The 26,215-nt window shown below is 28.3% G+C and overlaps 10 protein-coding genes across 10 annotated transcripts; 4 read left to right on the plus strand and 6 right to left on the minus strand.

Annotated features, from left to right (window-relative positions):
• Positions 1–2,706: 2,706 nt before the first annotated feature.
• On the plus strand, positions 2,707–3,270 carry GO595_011062 (Myb-like DNA-binding domain containing protein; the record flags this gene model as incomplete). Its single annotated transcript, XM_067913810.1, has 1 exon — positions 2,707–3,270. One exon carries the CDS (start codon positions 2,707–2,709, stop codon positions 3,268–3,270), a length of 564 nt encoding a protein of 187 aa, XP_067768726.1.
• A 597-nt stretch (positions 3,271–3,867) lies between these two features.
• Positions 3,868–4,500, minus strand: GO595_011063 (repressor of RNA polymerase III transcription MAF1-like; the record flags this gene model as incomplete). The annotated part of the gene is made up of 1 exon (XM_067913811.1): positions 3,868–4,500. The coding sequence occupies one exon, from the start codon at positions 4,498–4,500 to the stop codon at positions 3,868–3,870; it is 633 nt and encodes a 210-aa protein (XP_067768727.1).
• A 396-nt stretch (positions 4,501–4,896) lies between these two features.
• Positions 4,897–5,457, minus strand: GO595_011064 (small GTP-binding protein; the record flags this gene model as incomplete). The annotated part of the gene is made up of 1 exon (XM_067913812.1): positions 4,897–5,457. The coding sequence occupies one exon, from the start codon at positions 5,455–5,457 to the stop codon at positions 4,897–4,899; it is 561 nt and encodes a 186-aa protein (XP_067768728.1).
• Positions 5,458–11,551: 6,094 nt separating this feature from the next.
• On the plus strand, positions 11,552–11,941 carry GO595_011065 (uncharacterized protein; the record flags this gene model as incomplete). Its single annotated transcript, XM_067913814.1, has 1 exon — positions 11,552–11,941. One exon carries the CDS (start codon positions 11,552–11,554, stop codon positions 11,939–11,941), a length of 390 nt encoding a protein of 129 aa, XP_067768729.1.
• Positions 11,942–12,325: 384 nt separating this feature from the next.
• GO595_011066 (prosaposin) lies at positions 12,326–13,594 on the plus strand (the record flags this gene model as incomplete). Its single annotated transcript, XM_067913815.1, has 1 exon — positions 12,326–13,594. The coding sequence occupies one exon, from the start codon at positions 12,326–12,328 to the stop codon at positions 13,592–13,594; it is 1,269 nt and encodes a 422-aa protein (XP_067768730.1).
• A 753-nt stretch (positions 13,595–14,347) lies between these two features.
• GO595_011067 (uncharacterized protein) lies at positions 14,348–15,262 on the minus strand (the record flags this gene model as incomplete). The annotated part of the gene is made up of 1 exon (XM_067913816.1): positions 14,348–15,262. One exon carries the CDS (start codon positions 15,260–15,262, stop codon positions 14,348–14,350), a length of 915 nt encoding a protein of 304 aa, XP_067768731.1.
• Positions 15,263–15,904: 642 nt separating this feature from the next.
• GO595_011068 (uncharacterized protein) lies at positions 15,905–16,240 on the plus strand (the record flags this gene model as incomplete). Its single annotated transcript, XM_067913817.1, has 1 exon — positions 15,905–16,240. The coding sequence occupies one exon, from the start codon at positions 15,905–15,907 to the stop codon at positions 16,238–16,240; it is 336 nt and encodes a 111-aa protein (XP_067768732.1).
• Positions 16,241–16,255: 15 nt separating this feature from the next.
• On the minus strand, positions 16,256–19,537 carry GO595_011069 (glycosyl hydrolase; the record flags this gene model as incomplete). Its single annotated transcript, XM_067913818.1, has 1 exon — positions 16,256–19,537. One exon carries the CDS (start codon positions 19,535–19,537, stop codon positions 16,256–16,258), a length of 3,282 nt encoding a protein of 1,093 aa, XP_067768733.1.
• A 3,508-nt stretch (positions 19,538–23,045) lies between these two features.
• On the minus strand, positions 23,046–24,509 carry GO595_011070 (uncharacterized protein; the record flags this gene model as incomplete). The annotated part of the gene is made up of 1 exon (XM_067913819.1): positions 23,046–24,509. One exon carries the CDS (start codon positions 24,507–24,509, stop codon positions 23,046–23,048), a length of 1,464 nt encoding a protein of 487 aa, XP_067768734.1.
• Positions 24,510–25,032: 523 nt separating this feature from the next.
• On the minus strand, positions 25,033–26,184 carry GO595_011071 (POC1 centriolar protein-like B; the record flags this gene model as incomplete). Its single annotated transcript, XM_067913820.1, has 1 exon — positions 25,033–26,184. One exon carries the CDS (start codon positions 26,182–26,184, stop codon positions 25,033–25,035), a length of 1,152 nt encoding a protein of 383 aa, XP_067768735.1.
• Between the last annotated feature and the right edge of the window lie 31 nt (positions 26,185–26,215).

The following is a 26,215-nucleotide window of genomic DNA, read 5'->3' on the forward strand; positions in this document are numbered from 1 at the left end:
GTCCTAACGATTTGCTAACTTCTTCATTAATATATTTAACTGCTAAATCTGTTCGGAAATGTGTAAGAATTCGTGACAAAAGTGTATTAATCCATGTAGTACTTTCAACTTTAGCTTTCGAAAGATCAACAAGTAGTTGATTTTGTTTTTCAAGTTTATCAAAATAATAGAATAACATAAAGAGAATAAAGATAAGAATAGCAACAAGTGTAAAAACAAATCCGTTGTAAAAAGCTCCCATTTAGTTCTTCTGTTCCTTTTTTCTTTTCTTTCCTTTTTTGACAACTTTTGTTAGGTTTATTTCTCATATTTTTCATTAACGTATTTCTCTTCTTTTTTATTTATTTTTTTTAATTTTTTTTTTCTTTAAATTTTATTTGTTATGACATTAAAACTTCCTAAAAGTAAAAAATTTCCACGTAAAATTCCAAAAGAAGAAATTCAAGAGAAAGTTAATGAAGAAATGAAACAAAAAGGAACGAGTAATTATTTTCAAGCAAAACTTTATCACAAAATGACGAAAGAAGTTATTGGTTCTAAAGAACATAAATTTTGTACATTACAATCAAAACCTAAAGAATCAGAAGAAGAATCATGGCTTCAAGCTTACGAGTTTGTTTATGACTTTCTTCAAAAACATGATATGAAATTAACACTTAAAACTATTGATTATGAATTTTATGAAGGGAATCAACCTATTCTTGTTCATACATTTGAAAATTTTTCACGTGAAGAATATTTTAAAGAACTTCAAAATATATCCAAAACACTTGAAGAACATTCATTTCAAGAACGTGTTAAAGTATTTTCAACATTAGAAGGACTTTAATAAATGTATATTTCTCAAATTAAATTCATTTCATTTTTTTTTCTTCGTTTTTCATTTTAAACGTTCACGTATACAAATTTAAGTCAACACAGAAATTTGTTGCCAAAATAAAGAAAGAAATCCAACAACAAAATCCAGCAAACCAAATGAATCTTCAAGAATTTCGAGAAAAAGGTGATATCTATTCTAATCGGAAAGATACCATTAGTATTCGTCATAAGTTGGAAGAGTTTGTTGATGAACGTTATTGGAGTCTTTTATCACGTTTTTTACATGGTATGTGTGCAAAATCGACGTATGATTCAGAAATCAAAGAAATATTACATAATGATACTGCCAAGTTTTTTACATAATGAATTACTTCGTTCGATTCTTTTTAATGCCCATTTTTCACGAATCCCACCACCAGGCATCAACATTCCACGGAAACAACGAAAACATCAAATTAAACATGAAGCACCAAGTACTAATAATTCTTCGACAGAAAACACGAAAATCAAAATGTTTAATACATTTTCTGCATCAGATTTTCATCACATTCAATCGATTAATCAGTTATCACAACGAATGAGTATTATTACGAATGAAAAAGTTAAATCGTTTGATTCCAAATCAGTTGGAATTATTCTTTCAGCACTAAAATTGTTTTTAAAACGTATCTTAAAAAGCACATATGAACTTAAAATTCTCGAAAACCCGACAGATGCGCCCACAGTTCTTACAGTTGAACAAGTTTTACATGCTGTGAAATCAGATCCAATTCTTTCAGATTTCATTTCTCCTTTTTTATTTACGAAATATTCGAATCAAAGTTTTAATGATCATTAAATTATGTTTTGTAATTCAATAGAATAATTATTAATTAATAAAATGTTATAATTTTTTTTTTTTTTTTATTTTTATTATTTTTTGTTTTGATGAATGAATGATTAACATTATGTTACATAATTTAAATAAATTTTTAATAAAGAAAAAAGATGAAGAGAGGTTTTGTTTAAAATGATTTCATAATACACATCTTCAAATAAAATAAAAATAATGAGTTTTCATAATGTTTCATCTCCATAAAATTAAATCAATAAAAATTATTCAATTCAATCATTATTATGCAAACAAGAGGTTCAGAACAACAAACAATTAGAGAATCAACAAGAATAGCGACAATCAAATCAAAACAAAATCAAAAACGAAAGGAAAAAGAAAATTTAAATAAAAAGAAAGGAAGGAACAATGAAATAAAAAAGAAAAGAATCACATATAAAATAGGCGATTATGAAAAATTAATAGCAGAAGCAATTTTTTCACAAAAAACGAAAGAAAATGAATATGTTAGTTATCATAAGATCAACAAATATCTTCATGATTATAAAGAAACAGGATCTCAACATATTATTACCAAACGAACGAAATATTTTTTAGGGAAACTTTTAAATAAGAATATTATTAAATCTAAAAAGATTCATATGCATTTACAAAACTTGGATTAGAAATTTTTTCACCCGAAATAAGTGCAAGAAAGAAATTAGAAGGAGGAAACATTCAAATACCAAATCAAATTGAAACACAACAAAGAAAATATTTCACTACATTATCAGGTCGAATTTCGCGTCAAGTAATTTTTGATTAATATTTTTTAATATTATTTTTGATTTTATTTATTATTACCAAAATACTCATCATGAGGAAAATAATGGGAAATAAGTAGATAATAATACAAAAGGAGTATTTATAGCATTGAAGTTGTATAAAATCAAAATTTACACAAACAAAACGATGGTATCGTTTCAATTGAATTCCACGGCTAATTTGGCGCGCTTTTTCAAAAAATGAATCCTAACATCACCCCTGCGGGTATAAATCCACAAATCATTAATTGGATGCAAAGCCTTCCAGGGGCAAATCCAGGGAATATTCCAATTCATAAAACTCCAATTTCACGGAGAAAGTTTTCAAACGAAGAAGATGAGAAATTAAAAAGCTTAGTTTCAACATATGGGACAAATGATTGGCGTAACATTGCTTCTCATATGGAAAATCGTAATCCACGTCAATGTCGTGAAAGATGGAAACATTATCTTTCACCGTCTGTTTCAAATGGTCCATGGAGTGAAGCAGAGGACGAACTGCTTCGTGAAAAACATGAAGAGCTTGGCCCTCAATGGTCACGAATTGCCAAGTTCTTTCCAAAAAGAACTGATATCACAGTCAAAAATAGGTGGATTAGTCTGAATGGAAGATCCAAGAAAGGAGCCAACAAACAGAACCAAGGCAAACAAGTAAAAGTTATGATTCCACCTCCAGTTGATATAACAGAAATGAACCAAATACAATCTCAAGTGCAAGCACAAGAATTTATTCAACCGCAAGGACATGTTCAATTACAAGAAGAAACGCAGCTACAAGAAATTTCTTCCCAAGAAACTCAAGACCCAGCAGTGTAAACATGAAAAATAGATTTGTGAAATGGGCAAAATAAATCGTTTTGAAATTCCTTTCGTTTAAATATTTCGCATCTCCACCTTTAAAAGATACACAATTATAACAATAATTAAAAAAAGATTTTTATCATTTTTATTGATAAACACTTTAATGGAACTTTTTTCATATCTACTCTCAAAGTAGTTAAACAATTACTTTCTTGTGTCGACAGTAATTGTGGGCTTACTTTTATAACTTGTAAAATAATGTAAATAAAGAGATTAAAGTGTACTTGTTTTATGCTGTTATAAATAGATTTTATAATATAATAATTTTCTTTCCTTCGATAGATAAATCATAAATTACTATTAAACTGAGTTTTTAAAATATTCATGATTTAGTAATGAGAACGCCTGAAAATTTTCAAATTGCGCAAATTCCCAAATCCATTTCTTTGAAAGAACAACGTTGTTCTAAGATGCTTCATCTAAAAGGTCAATTCATTTTTTTAAGGTTTGATCGAACAATGTTACACACGAGCAAAGTTTTTAATCTCAATGATCATGATTACATTTGCCATGAAAAAAGTATTTTTAATAAATTTTTTATAAATTAACAATTTAAAAGATAGAGAATGAATATTGTTCTTCGAGACTGTAAATGTCATTTTCTTCGTCCAGCATAGGTTCAAAGTCTGATGCTCCTTCACGCATATGGAAATGAAGAATTTTCCTTTGCTTAACATTGAAAAAGAAATAACTGACATTCCATAATGCTCCCATAGCTGAAAATGCGTCTGAGCATGGTGGCTCATATGTATATATATCACATGTTGCAGGTTGAATCTCGCATTCAATAGCATTCCAGACACGTTGAAATAAGTCCTCTGAATAAGGCAAAGATGATGTAAAATTCCAAGACATGTTGTTTCGAATTCTTTCTGGTGAATCTGCAACTTTAAAACAATGCGGTGTAAGATATGAAAAGTCAAAATCTGGAAAAGCATAACTAATCGCTGTTTGTAAAATCCGAAATGTTGTTTCATCTGGGTCTGTTGGTAATGATGGTGTCATTGTTATTGCTTGCGGTTCTGATGGTGGAAAACTTATGTTTCCTATGTTTGAATAGTTTTGAAAATCATTGATATCAACACTGAAACATTCAATCTGACTAAATATATTATGTGCAGTCATGCACCGCGCCGTAATTTCTTGACCAACATTGAACAATGCGCGGCTGTTGAACCACTTCATCGAAAAAGGAAGAGGCCTCAAAAAGTGGTGACGGTTGAACGATTTCAATACAAAGATTTTACTTTTGAATACAAAACGGGCTCCTTCGAACCGCGGCGTTTCTTCTTTCGTTTTTTCAACCTAATCATGAATTAAAACCAAGAATTCTCAATAATTTTTATAATTTATGTATATTAATTCACAATTAAAATATGATTTTTATTGTAATTAATCATGTTATAAGTTTTTGAATATTATTAAAATTTCGACTGATTCGTAAAATACATGAAAAATTTCTTTGCGTTGTATTTTGATTGCAAAAATTATTAAATTCTATATCAATAAAACTGATTTTTATAGTTTATATAAATTTATATTTCTCATGAGAAATAATAAATTCTTTTAATAACAATTACACTAGCAGCATGAAGACTCGCTACTTGCTTCTTTCAGATTTGTTACATCAGGTGCTTGAGAACATGCGAGTCTTGAAATAAGAAATTCAAAAAGCTTGAAAATTCCTACACCAGACACAGCTGATGTTTCGAAGTATGTTATTTGGTATTCGTTTGCCTTATCTTGAATACTTTTCGAATCATAAGCTCGAACATCTGCAAGATCAATCTTATTACAACATAAAACAATTACAGATATATCTGTAGCATTTTCTCTGATGAAGCTCATCCAGTAATCAATTGATTCTAAGGATTCCGGTTTTGAAACATCTGTAACTAATACAGCAGCATTTGCACCATGAAGATAGAGGGGAACAACCGTTCTGTATCTTTCTTGTCCTGCTGTATCCATGATGTTTAAATTATAAGAAACTCCGTTCAAATCGATACTTTTTTTTAAATTTGTAGCCCCAACTGTTGGTATTATTTTTTCGTTGTAGTTAAGATATTTGTTTATGATTGATGTTTTCCCAACATCTGCATCGCCAAGAAAAACAACTTTAAAAGAAATTTCTTCTTTCATCCAAACAATAAAATAACCGAAACCAATCTCAAAAAGTTGTTAGGCAGCTGAAGTATTGAAAGGATTTATAAATCCTTTCAATTATCAACAAAGAAATAATCGTGATAAAATTTTATTTACAGACTTTAATTGTATATAGTTTGAAGTAATAAAGAATAGAGGAGAAATTGAGAAATAATTTTTTTCTTTTCTTATATATAAGCTCATCAAATTTCGGAATTATTCACAAACCAAAATTTCTTTTTCTTTTTTGTATAAAAAAAAAGTTACAAGCAGTAAAGTTGTCCATTTTAAATCACTTTCTATAACAATTTGGAAATCATTATCTATTATAATGTTCATGAAATCTATTTCATTTCACTCAATTAGTGGGAAACCATAAAAAGAACTTGTTGGATATGTTATTTTGCATGAAGAAGTTTAACAATTTAAGTTAGAATTGATATCCTTGTTAAAAAAAAACATTTTTTCGAGTTTTTTTCTTTTTTGTAGCATAACAAGCCTTTTCATTTAACTTCAAATTGGATAAAGACTTGGAAAAAAACAATTGACAATTATTAACAATGGAGAAATTGCCAAGAAATAGCAAGGTGACTATAAATTATGAAAAAGTCATTTTGAATATTTTACATAACCTAAATTGAAATAAATTTTTTCCCCTTTCAATCTTTCTTAAGCGTTTAAAAAGCCGAACTTTTATATTTTTATATCAAAAAAGTGTCAAAGGAGGATGAAAATTAGGGAATTATTTTCTCTACCAGAAAGAAATCCAAAATTTCCAGAAGGGCCATTATATGATGTGTTATACTACAAAAATGCACTTCAATCAGTTGATTTTCAACAATTAAGTTATGCAATTGAAGATAATGAAAAAAACACATTTAAAAAACTTCAAAGAGTCACAAAAACAAATATCATCAGGGCCTATAAAGCTGGAATGAAAGATATTGAAATGCTTAAAATAATTAATTTCGATTTTTTTTATGATCTGGATCTATTAGAAAGTATTATCAAGCCAAGTAGTGAAAAAGAAATTTCCCCTTTTGCAGCCATTATAGTTCTTTATAATGCCATTTCCTTTATATATAAAGAAAACAAAAACAATCTCAAAAATCAAAAAATATATGTACTTATAAATGGTCTTACAAGTTCACTTGCATATGAAGAACTAAGTAGTGCATCCACAGCTTTTTTTGAAATCATTGTTTCACAGATTATCAATGAAGAAATTAAATATGACACAGTTATGCAAATATTTTATCATATTAGTGTTAACAATCGACTTTCTGAGGCATTTGCCCCAACTTTTGTTAAGCTTTGCAAGATAATGATCAATAATGGAAATAATAATATCGCAAGACCAATATCAAAACGAAGGTCGCCAAGTGAAAGTTCTGAACAAAGCATCAGTGAATCCAGTCAAAATGATAGTTCTACTAAAAGTCGGTCAAGTGAAGATAAATATTCATCATGTTCAGACATCACTTTAAAGTTCATTTCAAGTTTATTCAGTAATGAAAACAAGATCATTACGTATTTATCCGATGATTTTATCCGAATCTTATTACCATTCTTTGATAATTTCCAACCTCAAGTTTTTCCAATTATTTCATCATTAACAAACTTCAAAAACTTAACAAGTTTCGTTGAAATTTATGGCGAGCGCTTATTTAAATTAATCATATGTAAAGTACAAAAAGAAAAAGAAGAAAATTCCGAATTAAAATTTCCGGATGAACAATATGAAATATTAAAAGAAATCAAAAACATTAACAAATATGAGAACAATGAAAACATGGAAATAATCAAAAACAAAAATATATTTAAAAGGAGAATATTAATAAGGCCATTAATCTTTCATAATATCTCTGAATATTTAACGCAACAATTCCGTCAATTTAATAATTCGATTGTCCAATTCTTAAACAAGTCAAATCTGAATTATTCGATACCATTCATTGAGAAATTTGCGCATTTTTTTGTTGAAATAGAACAAAACTTTGAAGTTCCGACATTTATAATACTTTTAGCATTATTTTATAATATAATTGAGATACCAAAATTTGTTAATACTATATCAAACATTCAAACGTTTGATACGATATATAAAAATTTAGAAAAAAACATTATAACAAATATATTTAATGAAAAGCATTCGATTTTTTATGAGAATAGTATTAATAATTTAATGATATCAGTTCGACAAACGATTATAAAGATATTATCATTTTATTGTTCGGAACATTTAGTAAATTTAATTAAGAATTCGAATCCAATTATATCGATTGAAATAATTTTTTATTTAAGTTCATTTCCAACATTTTTTGATACAAACATTAAAACTGAATTATTATCAATTACAATAATGTTATCACAAAAATTACAATATATTATTTATAACAAAGAAATTAATGAGAAAAATTTAATAATTAAATTTAGAAAAATAATTTTTGGATTTTTGTTTCAAGCATTACATTCAGGTTTATTAGGTAATGAAATAACGTGTACTAAATTCATGAATTTTTTATTTGAAGAAGAAATATCGAATTGGATAATCATTGCGATTGAAAAATCATTTCATTATATAACTAAAAAGTCAATGTTTTATTCATTTATAGAATGGTTACATAATACATATGAAATATGTATCGAAAAAATCGATATTTCTGAATATTATTTATTATCATTAAATTTGTCTAAATTAATATTAAATATTATAACAGAAAATAATAACTTTACAAATGATTTCATTAATTTATTTGATTATATATATGAAATATTTTGTAAGAAGAAAAACGAAGAATATTTAGATATAATATTTCAATTATTTTATATAACAACGAAAATTAAATATAATTATTTACCTTCAAATTATTTACTTAATAATATGTCGAAATTTATACGGAAATCAAATAATATTAATAAATATTATAACATAATTAAAACAATTATAGTAGAAACATTTGATTTTATGTATATTATAAGGAATCCACAATTTTTATTATTCCAATTTTCTATTTTTGGATCAACGAATTTATTTAAAGAATATATCAAAGAATTATATGAAAATTGTATTATTTCTCCATTTAACTTAAAACAATGTCAAAACTCTTTAATTGATCAACTTTTATTACGATTTTTATCATATGAAAAAGAAGAAGTTAAATTTAATTTCCATGGAATTAAAATGAAATTAAAAATGTCATTTAAATTACAAAAGAAAATCATAATTCCATTCTTATGTAAAATTGCTTCTATTCGTTCATCATCACCTTTAACTACACAATTACTAGAACTAAGTAATAGTAATAATAAAATGATCAAATTATTAATAAAAATTTTAGAATCAACAAATTATACTGAAAATGATAATAATATTATTAAATTTAATACATCGATCACTAAATTAAATGGCTTGAAAGGTGATGACTTAAATAAAAACGTTTTTATAACAATGCGTTTTAAAATCGACATTAATTTATTATATTCGAATTTAGCAACATTATATTTATTAAAAATAAATGATTCAGCGAATACTGAATTAACTATTTATATAAAGAATTATGTCTTAAATGTCAAATATAAAGAAAATGATGGTAAAGAACATATTACCGAATTCGCAAGTATCTTTAATCAAAAAGCTTTATCACGAAATGATTATTTAGAATATGAAACTAAATCACATTTCTTATTAATAGTTATTTCAAGTAATAATAATAAACCTTATGTAGGTATCATTCAAGATAACTTAGTTAATACTAAATTCGAATTTGTTAAAATGAATTTTTTAAATGAAGACTTAAATTGTAATATATGTTATATTGAACAACCTAAAAATATCATTGATTATGAATATGGTTCTATTAATAACTTGAACATATTTAATCGAAATTTAACATCAATCGAAGTCAGTAATTTACATGAAAAGTTTTATAATAATATAAATAATAAATTAAACGTCGAAATTATATCAGAAAATAATAATATCGAACAAAATAAACAACATCCATTATCATATTTCTTAATTAATCCCAAAACATTTAATAATTCACAAAACTTATTAGAGAAATCAGGAGATTTGAACTTATTAAAATCATTAAAATATTTAATAAAGAATAAAGGAAATAATAATAATACATTATTCGAAAACATTGATTTCATTAAAGGTTTTGATATAAATTTCCAACTTTATTATATATTATATGATATTTTTAAATCAATTCAACAAGAACAAACAGCAAAAGAATTCCTTGAGAAACTTTTGTTTAATTTCGATATATGGAAGAAATGTGACGCAACAAATCTTCAACAAATTATAATACATATGAAAACAGAGTTAATATTTTATGCGCAACGAATTATAAGTAAAAATTCATATTTACCAAACATAATAAAATTCTATCAAACAAATGATGAAAAAATAAAATATTTAATGATCGATTTGATCGAATTAATTGCGAATTATAATTTCGGTGAAAATGATTATCAATCAATAGTATTATTATGTAAAGAATCATATGAAAAGAAAACATTTAAAATCGATATTTTCCTTGTACAACGAATTTCATTAATAATTTATTCAAATAAACTTATTCAACAACGATTTATTTCATTATTATTATTTTATTTCAAGAAAAGTTTCATTGATTTTAATGATGAAAATGATTTCTCATTACAATTTTTATCGATTATTAATGAGTTAAATATTGATATTAACTTTAATATTTTAATTACAATATTTATGAACGAATCTAAAAAAGAAAATATTTTAACTTTTATGAATAAATTAATTGTTGAAATTAAAAAATATCCAAATTATTCAATTCTTTGTATGACTTTAATGTTAGCAATTAATGACTATAATAAAATAGATGAAATATTAAATAATAATATTAAAATAAATATACAAAATGATAACTTTTGGTTCCTTTGGCCTTTAATTTTAAGTTTTAAAGTTAATGAGAATCAAAAACAATTGAAAATTTTCGATTTCATGTCAAAAGTCATTTGGGATAATATGAATAACCAAAATAATTTTAAAAATGTTATGTTAATATTATATGTCATTGATTTGTTTTTCTTATATACAAATTTCGAAAATAAAGAACAAAAATTTAATTTTTTAAATTCTTTATATAAACAAATCGATAAAAATAATTTTGATTTATTAAATTCATTTTTAAATATCTCTATTTTCTCATCTTATTATCATATGTATTCCCCTGAAAAAGTTACCAACAAATATCCTTTAGATAATATTCAACAAATTAAAGAATTCTTTCAAACCAAAAAAAAGAAAAAACTGAAATGTGAACTGAAACAAAATAACGTATTCAAATTGTCAGAAAAAATTATATCAGAAAATCAATCGGCCGATAGGAAATTTTCACTACAGGACTTAATTTTGAAAGCCCCAAACAAATCAATTGAAATTTCGCAGTTTGAAGACATTTCAATACATTACCAATCGTCATCGAAAATATTGGAACTATTAAATAAAGAATTTGAACAATCAATTAAAGAATATAATTTCATCTTAAATTATAATCAAGGTGAAGAAATTAAAACAAATAAAAGGAATAAACCGAAGAAACAAATCAAAGAAAAAATGTTAAAACGAATTCCATTAACAACAAATAAGTGTATATATTCATTTATTCATAATGGTTATGTTTGTTATATCGATGTTGAAGGTAACATTGTCTTTTATCCATTCCAAACGACAAATTCCAAATCAACGAAAAACAAAATCACGAAAACATATAAAATTAACAATTTAATTAATGTCAAATTCTTTCAATCGAGTGAATGTTTATTATGTTATGATAAAGTTAATAAGAAACTCAAACGTTATTCCACTAAAGAGTTTAGTGAAATTGATTTCTATGTTGAGAATGATATCATATCCAGTAACAACAAGAACATCCTTTTTGCGAAACAAAACTTAATAAAACATGTCGACCGTAAAAAGATAATATATCGCGCGAATAATTACATAACAAAATTCGCACAAAATAAACACTTTCGTGTGATCGCGTGTTCGAACTCTGATAACGAAGTCGAAATATGGAACACAGCAAAAGCGTCGTCAAAAATGTTCTATAAGTTCGAAGAGTTGATCGAACATATTATGATAACAAATGGTAATGGTTCAGTGGTATTCACAATCGGGAAAATGTTTTACGTGACCGACGCCTTCGGTCAGAACTTAAAGAGTTTCGTGTTGGACGCAAAAATAGTTTTGTGGAAAAACGCGCTGAACACAAAGAAAGAAGACTTCGTACTGTTCATCGATGATAAGTTTAACTTGGGAGTGATACCGGTCGATGAGCCTGAGAAAAAAATGGTGATAAAGAAACACATGTTCTGCGCGCTCGCTTTGGGCTACTCAAATGGTTACGTTTGCGTCGTACAATGCGATGGAAACTTGGAAATGATACCAATGGACTTAGATAACATCGAAAGTTCTCCTTCTTCTGAGTAAAAATTCATACGTTGTAACTTAAATTAATTAATACGATGAGAAAATTGGAAAATGTTTTTTATGAGAGATATATAAATAATGAAAATGTTTACTGTTCGTTCAGTTAATGAAAACCGTTTCATATTGCAAAGGATTGAATGAAAGGGACGACAAAGCAAAACACACACACAAAAAAAAACAATTACATATATATCGAACTCGGATATGATATTCGTGTGTTTATTTTTAGTTTGTAAACGACAAATAGCATTATTATTTTTTCGGATTGAGTTTCGCCGATGAACTACCGATACAACGGTTAGATTTTACGACAAAAAACCCCTTTGAAATTATTTTAATACCTATTGATTTTTTGAAGAGTTTATTTGGCAAATTGCCAACAAAATGCTGACTCTTCTTTGTTGCAGTTTATTAAGGAAAATCTTAAATGAACCAGGACAAAGGCCTCAATATAGAATTCATCTGATAAAACCACACACATCAAAATATGTCACAACAAATGCTGATGATTGTTCGATTTGTAAAAATATCATTCGAGCATTTGAGGAATCGTATGTTTCCGCGACAAGGTGTGACATTTTTTCATCTAGTGAAGCAAAAAGTAAGTGTATTAAATATGCTACAAATGATGATCTAGCAACGAGGATTGTGATTTTACTTTATTATGAGTGCTCCAGAGAAACCATCTGCAAATATTTAGGTGAATGTCAAATAGACAATCATTTTGAAGAAAAAGAGTCTTATCAAGATTTTTATTATTCGAATGACGAAGAAGATCTTGAAATTCCAGAAGGCCTTACGAATGGCATTGCATGTTCCATTTGCAAACATCTTGTTACAGTTATTTCCAACATTATTGAAACGAAAATCAAACCAATTCAAGTTCAAGAAGAAGCGCAAAAACTCTGTTCTAAGTTCCCTAAGATTGGGCGTGACTTTTGCAACAACATTATAACCAAATATCTCACCAAAATCACCGAACTCATTCAGCAGAAAGTTTCAATTTCCAATGTTTGCGACAAACTGAAACTTTGCGTAAGTAACAGCGATGACGATGATTCATATCTTGAACTTTATCTTGACATGGACGACAACGATTTCGTCAGCGACTTCGAACTTCCAATGAGCCTCAGCAATGCCGACACATGTTCTATCTGTGCCAAAGCAGTTAAGTTTGTTGACAAAGTTCTCCGCTCACATAAACCCGCCGCGACAGTTGTAGCGCTCTGCAACGCATTAAAGCCGCAGGTTCACGCAAACCTCTGCAAGGCGATTGTCTCCACTTCGATTGGCGGCATCGCGCAGCAATTAAAATTGACGAGTTCGTACGAACAAGTGTGCAACAATCTGAAGTTTTGTGACAGCGCAAACGAAGAAATTGACGAAGAAGAAGTATATGCGCCGAATAGATACGAGCAGGTGCACTGCAGTATGTGCTTGACGTTTGCATACGCAATCAATGAAAATTTGTTAAAAGGAAATGAAATAGAGGAAATCACGAAGGATGCGGTGTGCAGCCATTTCCCTGAAGGCTACAAGAAAGAGTGTCACGGATTGTACAAAAGCATCAACCTGTTTATAGATGCCATGGAAGAAGGAATACCATTTGATGAGGTGTGCACTGCTTTGGGATTGTGTTCTGGCCATCACTAAAATTATCATTTGTTAACGTTATTGTTTTTAATTGATTGTAATACAACTATCTGTGCACGATATATCGGGGGCACCCCAAATTAGGTCGTACATGTTGTAATTGAAATAAGTTTCGTAACATGTTACTCAATTTTATATCAAGAGAATTAAGAGAGAAAATGGCCTCTTCAAGATTAACAATATTGTTAGTGAAAAATGAAAAACAAAAATTTAAAAAAGAGTCATTCAAATTTTTTTTGAAAATTCATCAGGAAAAATTGCATTAAAAACTCTGTTTTCCCATTCATTGGTAATTTCTTTGGAATTTCCCTCGAGTTTTGAATATCTTTCTTTCCCTCTTAATGTGTGGTATATTTTCATTATTTGGATTTCCAAAAGTTTGCTATCCAAATCAGGTTAAATTTAATTTATATGATTTGGTTAAATCTCAGTCAAATAATATGAAAAATAAAAGTGATGATAACTTAAACGCATTTAATTCATATAAGAAAATGATTTAGCAGATGCTTTATTACAGCTCTTATTGTTATAGCAAAACAAAATAATCATAATATTGATACTATCTACGTTGAAAGAAAACATTTTTTGCATTAAAGTTCTGCCGGTTGAAACATGTTTAAATTTAAATTTAACTAATTATACTGATACTCCAATATATGCTCAAATTATCATAAAATGTTTTTCTACAATTTACATTTCAATGATATAAACGTTTTTACTCACTAAAATCAAATATTATATAATATAACTTTTTCATTTGCCACTTCTTACCTCTTCAGCACAGTGCTCATACACTTGTCCGGCGATTTGTACTTTTCTCTCGTCCACCACAGTCATTATTCCACATTCGACCAATTCTTTTAAATTATTATCATTTAAATCGATTTCGATTTCTTTTTCTTTCATTATCTTTAACAAGTTTGTAATGTTTTCCTTGTGAATAATATTATCCACAAAATGTTTTTTCACATTTTCTTTTGTCATATTAAACGCATCGTTAAACGTTACTCCATTTCGCATCAGCTCATGCACAATGGCAAAGTATTTACCATTTCCTCCAAAGCGTTCGAACATACGCTGCTCTTGCGATGGTTTAAACATTGGCAAAAATGGAATTCGTGCATCATCGAGATCAAATTCTTGAACTCTAAACAAACGGAAATTGGCGTTATGCGTCGAATAGCGCTTTAGTTGCGTCAGTAGCCACAGTTCGTCGCTGACTTCGATGATGATTCCGTAATGTGTTGAGTCATGTTGAGATTGTTGTAATGCATCTAAAAAGCTACTGTAAATGGATTGCGCAAAAGTCGTATTGATATTGGCAAGGTTTTCGGGCGAGTTGATGATGATGATCGGACGGAATGATTTGGATATCGCTTCGAAGCCTTTGAACATAAAGTTAATAGAAATGGAGGGCTTGTTGGGAAGAGGCGAAATAAGACGAAGAATGGAGTTAAGGCATTGAAGAAGTTTGGTGTCTTTGATGGATTGCGATTCTAATTTGGAATTGCGAACTTGAAATACATGGGTAAGAGATTTAAGGAGATCAAGCGATTCTTGAATGCTCTTTTGTCGATAAAGATGTCCATCAAATTTTTGGAAACTGTATATGAGAGAATGTCGAATTAATTCAATGATGTCGGCATCTGTGGAAATGTTTTGAAGCATTTGAAAATCAAAATTAATTACAAGTCGGTTCTCTGTTAAAACTTTATTGGAAAACTCTAATAAACCGCGTGATTTTCCAATACCTTTGGAACCGTGAATAACAAGGATTTCATTATGATTTTCTAAAGACTGAAATGTATTAAGAGTGTTTAAAAATTCTGTATTGTAAATATATGGAAGTGGAAGATCACTAATTTCATCTTCCTTTTTGTTTCTAAAAATAAAATATAAAGCAATACATATTAAAATAACTAAAATAGTAATCATAATTTTCTTGGGTTTAGACATTCCATTTTTCTTCATTTTTTTTGAATTCTGTATTTTATTTTCATATAACATTTCTTAATAATGAAAGGCGTTTTAATTTTAATCATTAATGTTAAATAAAATAGATTTATAAATGAAATTAATCTGAGAAAACTTGTTTATGATCTATTTCCAATAAAATTTTAATCTAATCTTTAATACAAAATTTTAATGAATTAATCTCAAATCAATATAATCCATTTTCATATTTATGCAGGGATTATTAGGACAACTAAAATTATAAACTCTTTAGAACTCACTTAAACAGTATTTAAAAGATTTGGAAAAAAACATCAAAACAAAAAGTGCCAAACATCAAACACAACAAAATTTTTAATGAATTCCGAAATTCCTTTCCCTAGTGATGAGTACTTAGAGATCTTAAACACGAATGAAAACGAGCAAATCACCAGTGCAGATGTAGCACAAAGAGTTGACAGGATCATCAGTGAAATTGAAGCCAATGACACTGCTATTATTGATATGATTGGTGAACAAATGAAGCAAGTTTCTGAGTTATTTGAAAGAACAATTTTAGCATCACAGAATCTATTTGAAGCATTAATGAAGTTAAAAGATTCACAAATGAACATTGTTACCAACAAAAAGGCAGCCACTGTTGAGCTCCTTCAAAAGCTTGAAACTTCAATGGGATATATTCGGAAGCTTTAAAATATTTTTTTTGTTTCATAACTCTAATTTGGACTTGCGGTACATAGCAATAGACTTTAATTCAAATGCATTCATTTCAACTTCGAAACTCGCGAATCCACCTTTGCTTGTTTTAATTTGTTTTGTTCCATCGATTTTTTCTTCTAGAAGATCCACTTCATATATATCCCATTCATTTGCTTTTAATAATGGGAACTTTACTTCGCATTTTCTCCAACTTCCAGACGCTTCATACATTCTTACAATGAAACAATCTTTAGGATTTGCATAAGAAGGCTTTAAAGTTTCTATAATAACATTATCATCATTTACTTCTACAAAAGAAGCATCCACACTTAATGTTTGTTTAATTTCATCTTTTTTAACATCCTTTGAAATAACAATTGGGTTATTAATTTCATTAGATAAATGTACTATATTAATATTTTGGCCGAAACATACTCTATAATTAAACTTTCTCTTCCCGAAGTCAGCCCATTTATCAGTTTGCATTGGAGCTTTAAGTAATGATAATCGCATTATATTTTCATGGACATCATAACCACATTTTACATCACTACATATATATACACCACTTGAACTATCACTAAGTTCTGCCCATCTTCCATATGTTTCGAATTTAGCCATATCTCTTTTAGTATTCGAATGTGTCGGACGTTGTATATTACCAAATTGTATTCCAAACTTTGCATATCTTGAACGTATTGTAGTTGGGAATGTAACCTTAAGAAGTTTATCATGTTGTGTCCAATTAACAATAGTCTTAAAATCAATGTATGGGCCTGTACTTGAGAAAGTTATAATTTGTTCAATTGTTGTTATTTCTGCACTACCATTACCAGGTTTAGATATATGATAACGAAGTATAACTTTATCATCATTAAATTCATAACCATCGAAAATCGGCGAATCAATTTGCATTTCTTTATGATATAATTGTATATCCCATGCAGGCCAATTTATTGGTCGATCTTCATAAAGTTCAAACAAATTTGCTGGTGAAGAAAGATATTGACGTTCTGTTTTACGATCTATTATTGAAGTAATTAGACCATTTTCATCAAATATAATATTTAAGAAAGGTGTTGTAACTGTTTTCTTCTTGGAATTAATAATAATTTCCGGATTATTATGTGGTGGAATTGTCGATTCTATAAATTGATGATTATGTGTATGAACATTATAATTATCTTCTAATGTTTTCTCATATGTCGTAGTTTCGATATCATCAATTTTAATAATAGTATTTGGTGATTTAATAGTCCATCCACAACTTTTTACTTTTTGTTCACAAACTGATCGTTCGTGCGATAAAGTATTGAAAATTATGGTGTCGTCATCTTTAGAAGGTATATAAGAAGAAAGTTTATTTGCTAATGTTTGAATAATTGTTTTAATTTTCTGTAGACATTTTTCACCTTTTTTGAGAATTTCTTGATTTGCTTCATTAATTGATGAGCCAGGAACAGCATCATGGAATTGGAATAACAAAGTTTTCTCCCAAATATTTTCTAATTCGGTTAAAACATCAGAAAAATCCAATTTATATAATGAACTTAATATTACAATGAACCATTCAGCATTATGAAGACTTGCTTCTAATTCTCTATTAATTCTTTTCACTTCTTCTTGTGTTGTATAAGTTCCTCTATGATATTCCAAATATAATTCATCATCCCAAATCGGTAATTGATTTTTCTTTTGTAAAATTTCTTCGAATAATTCAGTTAAAGTTGGGAAAACTAATTTTGGCACATTATTAATTTTTGGTAATTCATTCATTAAATTCAAATTCCAAACCATTTCTTCAGTAATTCCTCCACCTCCATCACCATTACCAGAAGTATGTAATGCAGAATCTTTAAGTATATCTTTTTGTTTATATTGTTTATAAGTACCAATTAATTCATAAGCATTCGATACGCCTGTATAAGTTGAAGTTTGATAACTCCACGAACTTGGAGTCGTTATAAAATGTGCAGTTACATCACTTCCATCAATTCCTCTCCATATGAAAGTCGAATGAGGGAATTTTGTATATTCGCACCATGAAATTTTAGATGTCACAAAACATTCGATTCCTGCCTTTCTAAGTATCTGAGGTAAACTTGCACTAAATCCAAAACAATCAGGCAAAAATAGCACTGTTTGTTTTATATCGAATTCTTTTTTGAAGAATCGAATTCCCATTATAAGTTGCCGAATTAATGATTCCCCATTTGGATTATTAATATCTGACTCAACCCACATTACGCCATTTGGTTCCCATCTTCCTTCTTTAATTTTCTCCACAACTTTCGCATATATTTCGGGAGAATCTTTCTTGAGCCATTTATAATGTTGCGCTGACGTAGCTAAGAAATGCCATTGGACATTATCACAATCAATCGGAGGATGTTCCATTAAATGTATCATAGAAATCGCAGTATTCGCTGACTTGAAATGTGATAATGAATACGGCCATTCCCAACATGTATCAATGTGACTATATCCAATAACTGATACTGACGGATCTAATTCTGTTGTCTTTGGTAATGAACTAAGTGATGACTTAAGATATGCTAATGCAGATGGAACACTGTTATAAAACGCTACTCGATCTTTATCATGTCGGCGAATATCTTTTAATGGAATCGGATCACTTAAGTCTCGAATGTCGAGTTTACGTACTGTTTCATCGATGATGCGAATGAGATTCGGTTTGTCAACATTATCTTCATCGAGTTCTTTGATGACTGAAATCAGAAAACGAATTCGTTGATAAAGTGATTCAGTGTCTTTATGAACACAACTGACACCAAATCGTGATAGGAAATGATTACTCTCACAACGCGCTGTGAATATTCGCAACTCAACGTGCCCGAGCTCTGTGATCATTGCGCCGTGATGGAACTCGTCAATCGCTGCAATCGGCTTCCCATTGATCCAAAATCTTCCTTCGGGACCTGCCGGAAATTCGTCGTCCCACGGACGCACTGTGAACTTTCGGTCGATGACGAAGTCGAAGTGAAGGAAATGTTGCGTTGGATCAAAGTTCTCTGGCTGAGTTAGATCTCCTTGAAATGCAAACCATTGATATTGAGTTTTATTGAAGTTGAATCCATTTGAGGTATCAACGCACTCCCATTCGTAGTCTAATGTGGAAGGAAGTTTGTGACTTGCAGTCGCATTGCGGCAAAATAACTCATTCTTTGCCGGTTGGAACGAAACAACCCGCTGCGTTTGAATGAGCGTGAGATACTTTTCGAATTTGCGTATGATGTGTTTCTTGTCGTAAACGTGCAAGTTGGAATGCATCGACATTAAAAAAAATAACATTAGTATTTCTATCGGCATTGCTAACCGCCAAATTCAAATAAAAGTTCATGAAACCGTTAGAGTCACTTTTTTGATTAAAGACTGAAATTTTGGTAAGGATATAAATACAATTTCATTGTTAACATTTGCATCCACTTATAGTTATATATCGACAAATGTCATTTATTACGATTACACTGTTATATATTATTCGTCTTATTATAGTTATTATTATGACTTTTATACATTAGTTGTCAGTGATGTTACACCAAAAGATAATTCGATATCAAATGAATTGTTAATTGGCATTATATGCGGCGCTATTGTGATAGTTTTGATAATTGTCGGAATTGTAATATTTATGTTCAACAGAAATAAGAAACAAACGACAGAAACAAAATTTAAACAAGTGCTTGAACTAAAGTTACAATAAAATAATAAAAATATTATGCACATTATATTGCTCATTATTTTTTGTCAATCGTAAAAATTTCCAAACACTTTTCGAGTTTCTGAAATCTTCGAAATAATGTTCATTGTGAATTAACACTTTTTCATCGGCTGCCGATACAGTATTGTCAATTTTGATTTTTTTACAAAAATTCATATCACTTTTCGGAAATGCATTTCTTTGTATAAAAAAATAGGTTCTAGAAATTTCCAAAAAGAATATATTCTAATGTTAATTGATGCATATAATGAATTCAACCGAAAATCTGGGAAATATTCGCTAATGAAAAGAAATAAAAATTTGATGAATCTATCTGTAGTAATTTGGAAAAGGTAAGTTTATATTTGAAGATAAGATAACACCAATAAATAAGATAGTGCATTATAGTTAGTTATATAATTAAAAATGGTAGAATCACTAATCAAATTCCAAACATAAAATTTATTGGAACAATTGATATTTCAGATGCTCCCTACATTGCAGCTATAAAATTTCATCAAAAATGAGAAATCTATTGATACTTTTATTCAAAATTTTCCATATTATTACAAATCAAAAGTTATACTTTGGTATTAATTTTTTCATTTTGAAAAACTATAAAAATGAATATACACATATTTAATAATCATCAAATCATAGTACGAAGTATGGGCATGGCTTCATCTTCATCATTGTTACACATAAATAAGACTTGGGATATTTCAAATAAACTCAACATTCCATTAAATTTCTTTAATATTTTATCACTGATTTTGATCTTTTCTTTGTATTGGAATTAATGTAATTATGAAATGATACTGAAATAGCTTTCAGATCTAATATATGAAACTGTACCCATTTCTGTGGATCAGGCTCGAAAAATAAAGATCCTTCTGGACCTAAATGATAAGTTGAATTCCGAAGGTTTTGTGCAATGTTACAAAGTTGCAATGGTATTGTGCCCAACAATTTGATTGATGACGTGTTAATAAACGATTTAACTCATTGAGCTGAGAAAATATGTCGTGAATTGCACTGTTTTCACAGGCAGTGATCGGTAACGTGGAACCTACGGAAATAATAAAATGATAATTCTTGAACAAAAATTCATAGGAAGTGAACTTTACTTATTTTTGGGTCGAGAAACCAAAGTTTCTCTCTAATTTAAAGAAACTTAAACATTTAGAAGAAACATACATACCAAGGTCATTTCAAACGTTGTTAAAATAAGTGATGAAGCAACTCAACTTGAAAATGAAGGGAAAAGAGAAGGAGCTGAAAGAACTTATGGCTAAACACAAGAAAACGAAAACAAATTTGCTCAGAGAGAGATTGGATGATGAGATCGAAAAATTAGAGAAGAAAAAATAAAAAAGTACTCTAACCAATAAAACAAAAAATTGAAGAAATACGGAGAACAACAAACATATTGATATTAATAGTTATTTGTTGAACAAAAAACTTCAAAATGCGAAAAGATAAGGTATTTGAAAGAGCATTTACTCAATTTATGCAGGATCTGGAACCAATTAATATTTAAAATTTTAAATAGCCCCTTTTTCATTTAGTAATTCAACTATTTTTGTATAACCTTTTGAAGATGCTTTCATAAGTGCTGTTTTAAATAATTTAAATAATTTCCAAATATTATTTTGAAATAGAAAATTATCATAATAAAAATTATATAAAAAAGATTAAATGTCTTTATCATTTATGTTAATTCCTTCTTGTTCAAGAAGTAATTTAACTATTTCTATATCACCATATTCAGATGCAAACATAAGTGCTGTTTTAAATATTTTTAATAATTTCCAAATATTACTTTATAATATCAAATTATTAATATTAATATCAAATAAAACAAATAAATATTTTTAGCATTAATATCAATTCCATTTGTTCGAGAATATATTTAATCATTTCAACATTACCTGATTCCATACCAAAAATAAAAATATTTTTTGGAATTTTTGTATTTTTGAGAAAATGTTTAATAAGAAATAAATTTCCAATCTCTTCTGTTTCATTAATGATATTAGCATTAATTATCATTCATTTTTCTTCTAAAAATGAAAGAACTTCATAATATCCACTTTTAATACAATAAACTATCAAATCATTGTCTGATTTTTCTTCCAATTTTTTTTTTCATAAAGATATTTAAAGATATCATTATGATGAAATATAATTGCAGTTTCATATGCATCTTCAAATGATGAATGATTTTGTTCACGTAAATGAATAATTTCAATATTTTCACCTGCAACTGCATATTTACCTGTGTTTTCTATATTAGCATCATTCATAAGTAAATATTTAAAACATTTAACTGATGAAAAAAATGCTGCATAATCAATTAATGTAACATTTTTTGTATTGATAAATGAATATCTTTCATAAAGTGATGGTTCGATTTTTTGATTAAAATCAAAATTTGTTTGTGATGATATTTCTTGAAGCTTTTCGATTTCATCATTTCTAATTATTTTCGCAATTTCATCTGGATTATGCCCTTCCTTAATATATTGTTTATGAAGTTCCCAATTGTTTTTTGAAAGTTTTATATAATTAATATTAAAATTAATGATAAACTTATTTTAGAATTTGCATCACATAGTTTTATATATATATTTAAAGAACTTCATTTGGGAATTAAATTGCCAAGATTTATATTGCCGTATTCAGTTTTATCAGGAAATGTTGAGCTTGTTAAATATGTTCTTGAGAAAAAAGATATTGAGATTAATGCTCAAAATGAATTTTGTTTTGATAATTTAAAATCTTTGTTTCAAATTTATTTAAAACGACACTGATAATAGCATCTAAAAGAGGTTATAGAGAAATTGTTGAATTACTTCTTGTACAAAAAGATATTGAGATTAATGCTCAAGATATTTATTTGTTATATTTGATATTTATTTTAATAATTTAATATTTCAAAATAATATTTGAAATTTATTTAAATTATTTAGAACAGCACTTTATTATGCATTTCAAAATGGTCATATTGAAACAGTTAAATTACTTCTTGAACAGGAAAGAATTGATGTTAATATTAAAAATGATCATATTGAAACATTAGATGAATTGATCTTTTTTCCAGCTCTCTGTGCTCAAAATAGAGAAATCATATGTGTATTCCTCTATCATTTGCATTATAGAAATGCTATATATATGTGTATTCAATATCTTATTTGGACTTTTCATATTCATCAAAATCAAATTATTTGCTGCATCACCAAGCAAATCTATTAAATCCCATTTATCATCCAAGTATGTATCAGTGTTTTCAAATTCCCATTTATGACAATCTATAACATGAATAGCGAATCGAACAGATTCATAATAGTACTTTTCCATAAACTTGCCAAACTTCGACAAAAACGGATCAGATGTCCAACCGTTACGATAGAACAACGATAAAAACGATGAAGCCGCCAGCTTTGAAATCGATTGAACTTTTGAGCCTGATGGGAATGCAAGTGAAATTTTGGTTGTCATATGAGGAAGCAAAAATCTTAACAACATTAGATTAGGGATAACCAAATAAGGGGCATGTTGGTTTATGTAAAATCCGGCAGTTCTTATAAAGACTACACGAATTATACTTCTTAAAGTAGATGACATTTTATGATCAACAGAACCAAAGAAAAGATTTATTTCAGGGTTAAACACATGGTCAATAAAAGCTAAGGCATCCTCATTATTTGATATAGGCATTTCACGAATAAAATCATTTGATTCCTCAATTATGCTTTTAATCTCAGCTTCCATATATGAAAGATAGTCACCACAGTAAAACTTAAGTATTAAACGTAATAATGAAGAAAGCGGTGAATCATGTCTCAATATAATACTTCCTCCAAATGGTTCTTCACTCCAAACCATATGAATTAATGCACGAATGAATGGCATTAGTTTGTCTCCAAGTGCTGAGATAAAGAAATCAATGGTTTTCTCATTGATTTTGGAAATTTTTTGTGGAGTTGCAAAGGCATAAAGTAAAAGTTCCATTGTTGGGGTTTCTATGACTTTTTGAACTTCAGTTTTAAAGATTTTTGGGAGTGATGAATTTCCAAATAATCTTTGTTGCTGTGAAACAGCAGAAAATGAATGAAGAAAACTGATAATATGCATAAGCCCAGGCTCTGGTGGTGTTATTGAGAAAATAAAAGCGTCATTAGCATTATCAGGTGTTGGAAATTCAAGCTTTATGACAGGTGTCATGTCATTCTGATAGAAGAGAATATGCTCCTCATCTACCATACCAGTGTAGGAGTTCTGATCGAATTTATCAATTAATTTATTATCAGGTGTGGTATCAAGAATTACAAAATCTCCTTTCTCACCAATACAACAGTATCCCTGAGCTTTAGGAGATTTGTTTTTTGTATAGAAAACAGGTGATATGTAAACAAATTGTAATCTGAAATTAGTAGAAGTGAATTGTCTATATCCTTCAGGGACAAGAAGCTTGGAAAACAGTCGAATAGTTTTCAGTGCGTACTTAGGAAATATTGAATGATTTAATGATGTTGTCATTTTTTTGTATAAATAACAAATTGAATTGAATAAAATACTGGTTCTGTCACCAAAATGTTCTTTAAAATGAGAAGGCTCGAAGTTTGTCTGACAAACAAATTTTTCCAATTTGGTGAAATCAAATATAAATCTAAAAAATGAGAAGAAGTGAATAGATCTAGTGACTATATCAAGCGATAAAAAATCTGCTAGTATTTTTGCTGGTTCGGTTTGAGATTTTTTTATTTGATTAAGGAATTCTTTTGGTGATTTAATAAATTCGTCAACGATTTCATCAAAAAATTCTGAAAATTTTATTTCAATTTTTGTACCCATAAGGTTTCGCCAAATATTACTTGTTATTTCCCAATTAATAGGCTCTTGTTGCCTTAATTGCCTCACATACTGATTCATTTGACGGTATTTTTATCGTTCAAACACTTTTCAAAGGCGCACTTTTAAAAATTTATCGTTTACCAAAAAGTTTATTCGTTTCTATCAGTAAAAATGATATACAATTAATTTTTGAATTAAACAAAATAAATTAATAGTTTCTTTTAACAAGATTTTTCTTTTCGTTTTCAGCTTTCTCTAACAATGAAATTTTATTATTAATTTTTTCCATTTTCTTTTCTAATTCTTCTATTACATCAGTTAAATTTTTTATTTTTTCCATGAAATCAAACATAAATTTCTTTTGTTGATTAAGAATTTCATCTTTAAGATCAGAATTTTCTTTTTCAGCATTATTTTTAATGTCATATTTAGGAAAATCTTCAATTATTTCATCATAATCAAAAATTTCTTCTTCTTCTTCAACTGTTTCATAAATATTTGGTGAATTCCATAGGAAAATTCCTTTGTCAAGAGCACATGAAACAAACATTTCGCCTGATTTGGAAAACCTTAAATCAGTTATTGAGTTCTTATGTGCGAAAATTGTGTAAATAATTTTAAGATGTTTCGTTATTCGTAAGATTCCATCAGAAGAGCCACTTAAAATAATTGGTTCTGTCGGATGGAATGAAAGTGATGTAACTGATGAATCATGAATTCGTGAATTAATAAATTTATTGGAATTTAAATCAAATATTGCAATATATCCATCAGAGTTACCAATCGCAACAAGTTTTTGGACTGAACTGATAGTGATTCCGGTAATTTCATCGTTAACATCAAGTGTAAAGATGAACTTTTGGGAAGAAATATTATAAATTAAACATTTCCCATTTGCTGAACCGAAAGCGCATATAGTGGCATCATCGGAAATTGCACTACATGTAATTTGATGAAGCTCACATTCAATTGAAGAAATAATTGATCCATTCATATCATAAATTATAGGATTTCTTTCTTCTCCCACAACTAATATAAATCCCTTTCGTGCTGCTACTGAAACAGAAATAATGTTCCCTAAATTTGGTCTAATAATACTTTGATTTTCATCTTTCCAAATACGAATAGTATTATCATCACTTCCAGTAACAAAATCAGAATTATTACCAATAGGCGAAATATATGTAACAGATCCATTATGTCCAGATAATTTTTTTGGTTTTATTGATTTATCAATCGGGAATAAAAAAACATATCCTAACGAAGATCCGGCAACAATACACTTACCATCTGAAGTGATACAAGCACAATTAACAGAACCACTTTTTACAAAGAAATTCCTTATAAGCGATGGTTCCATTCCAATATTAAACGGTCAACAGAAGCCGTTT

The sequence above is a fragment of the Histomonas meleagridis genome, assembly GCF_020186115.1.
Source record: "Histomonas meleagridis strain 2922-C6/04-10x chromosome Unknown scaffold_85, whole genome shotgun sequence".
Taxonomy (NCBI): Eukaryota; Parabasalia; order Tritrichomonadida; family Dientamoebidae; genus Histomonas; species Histomonas meleagridis.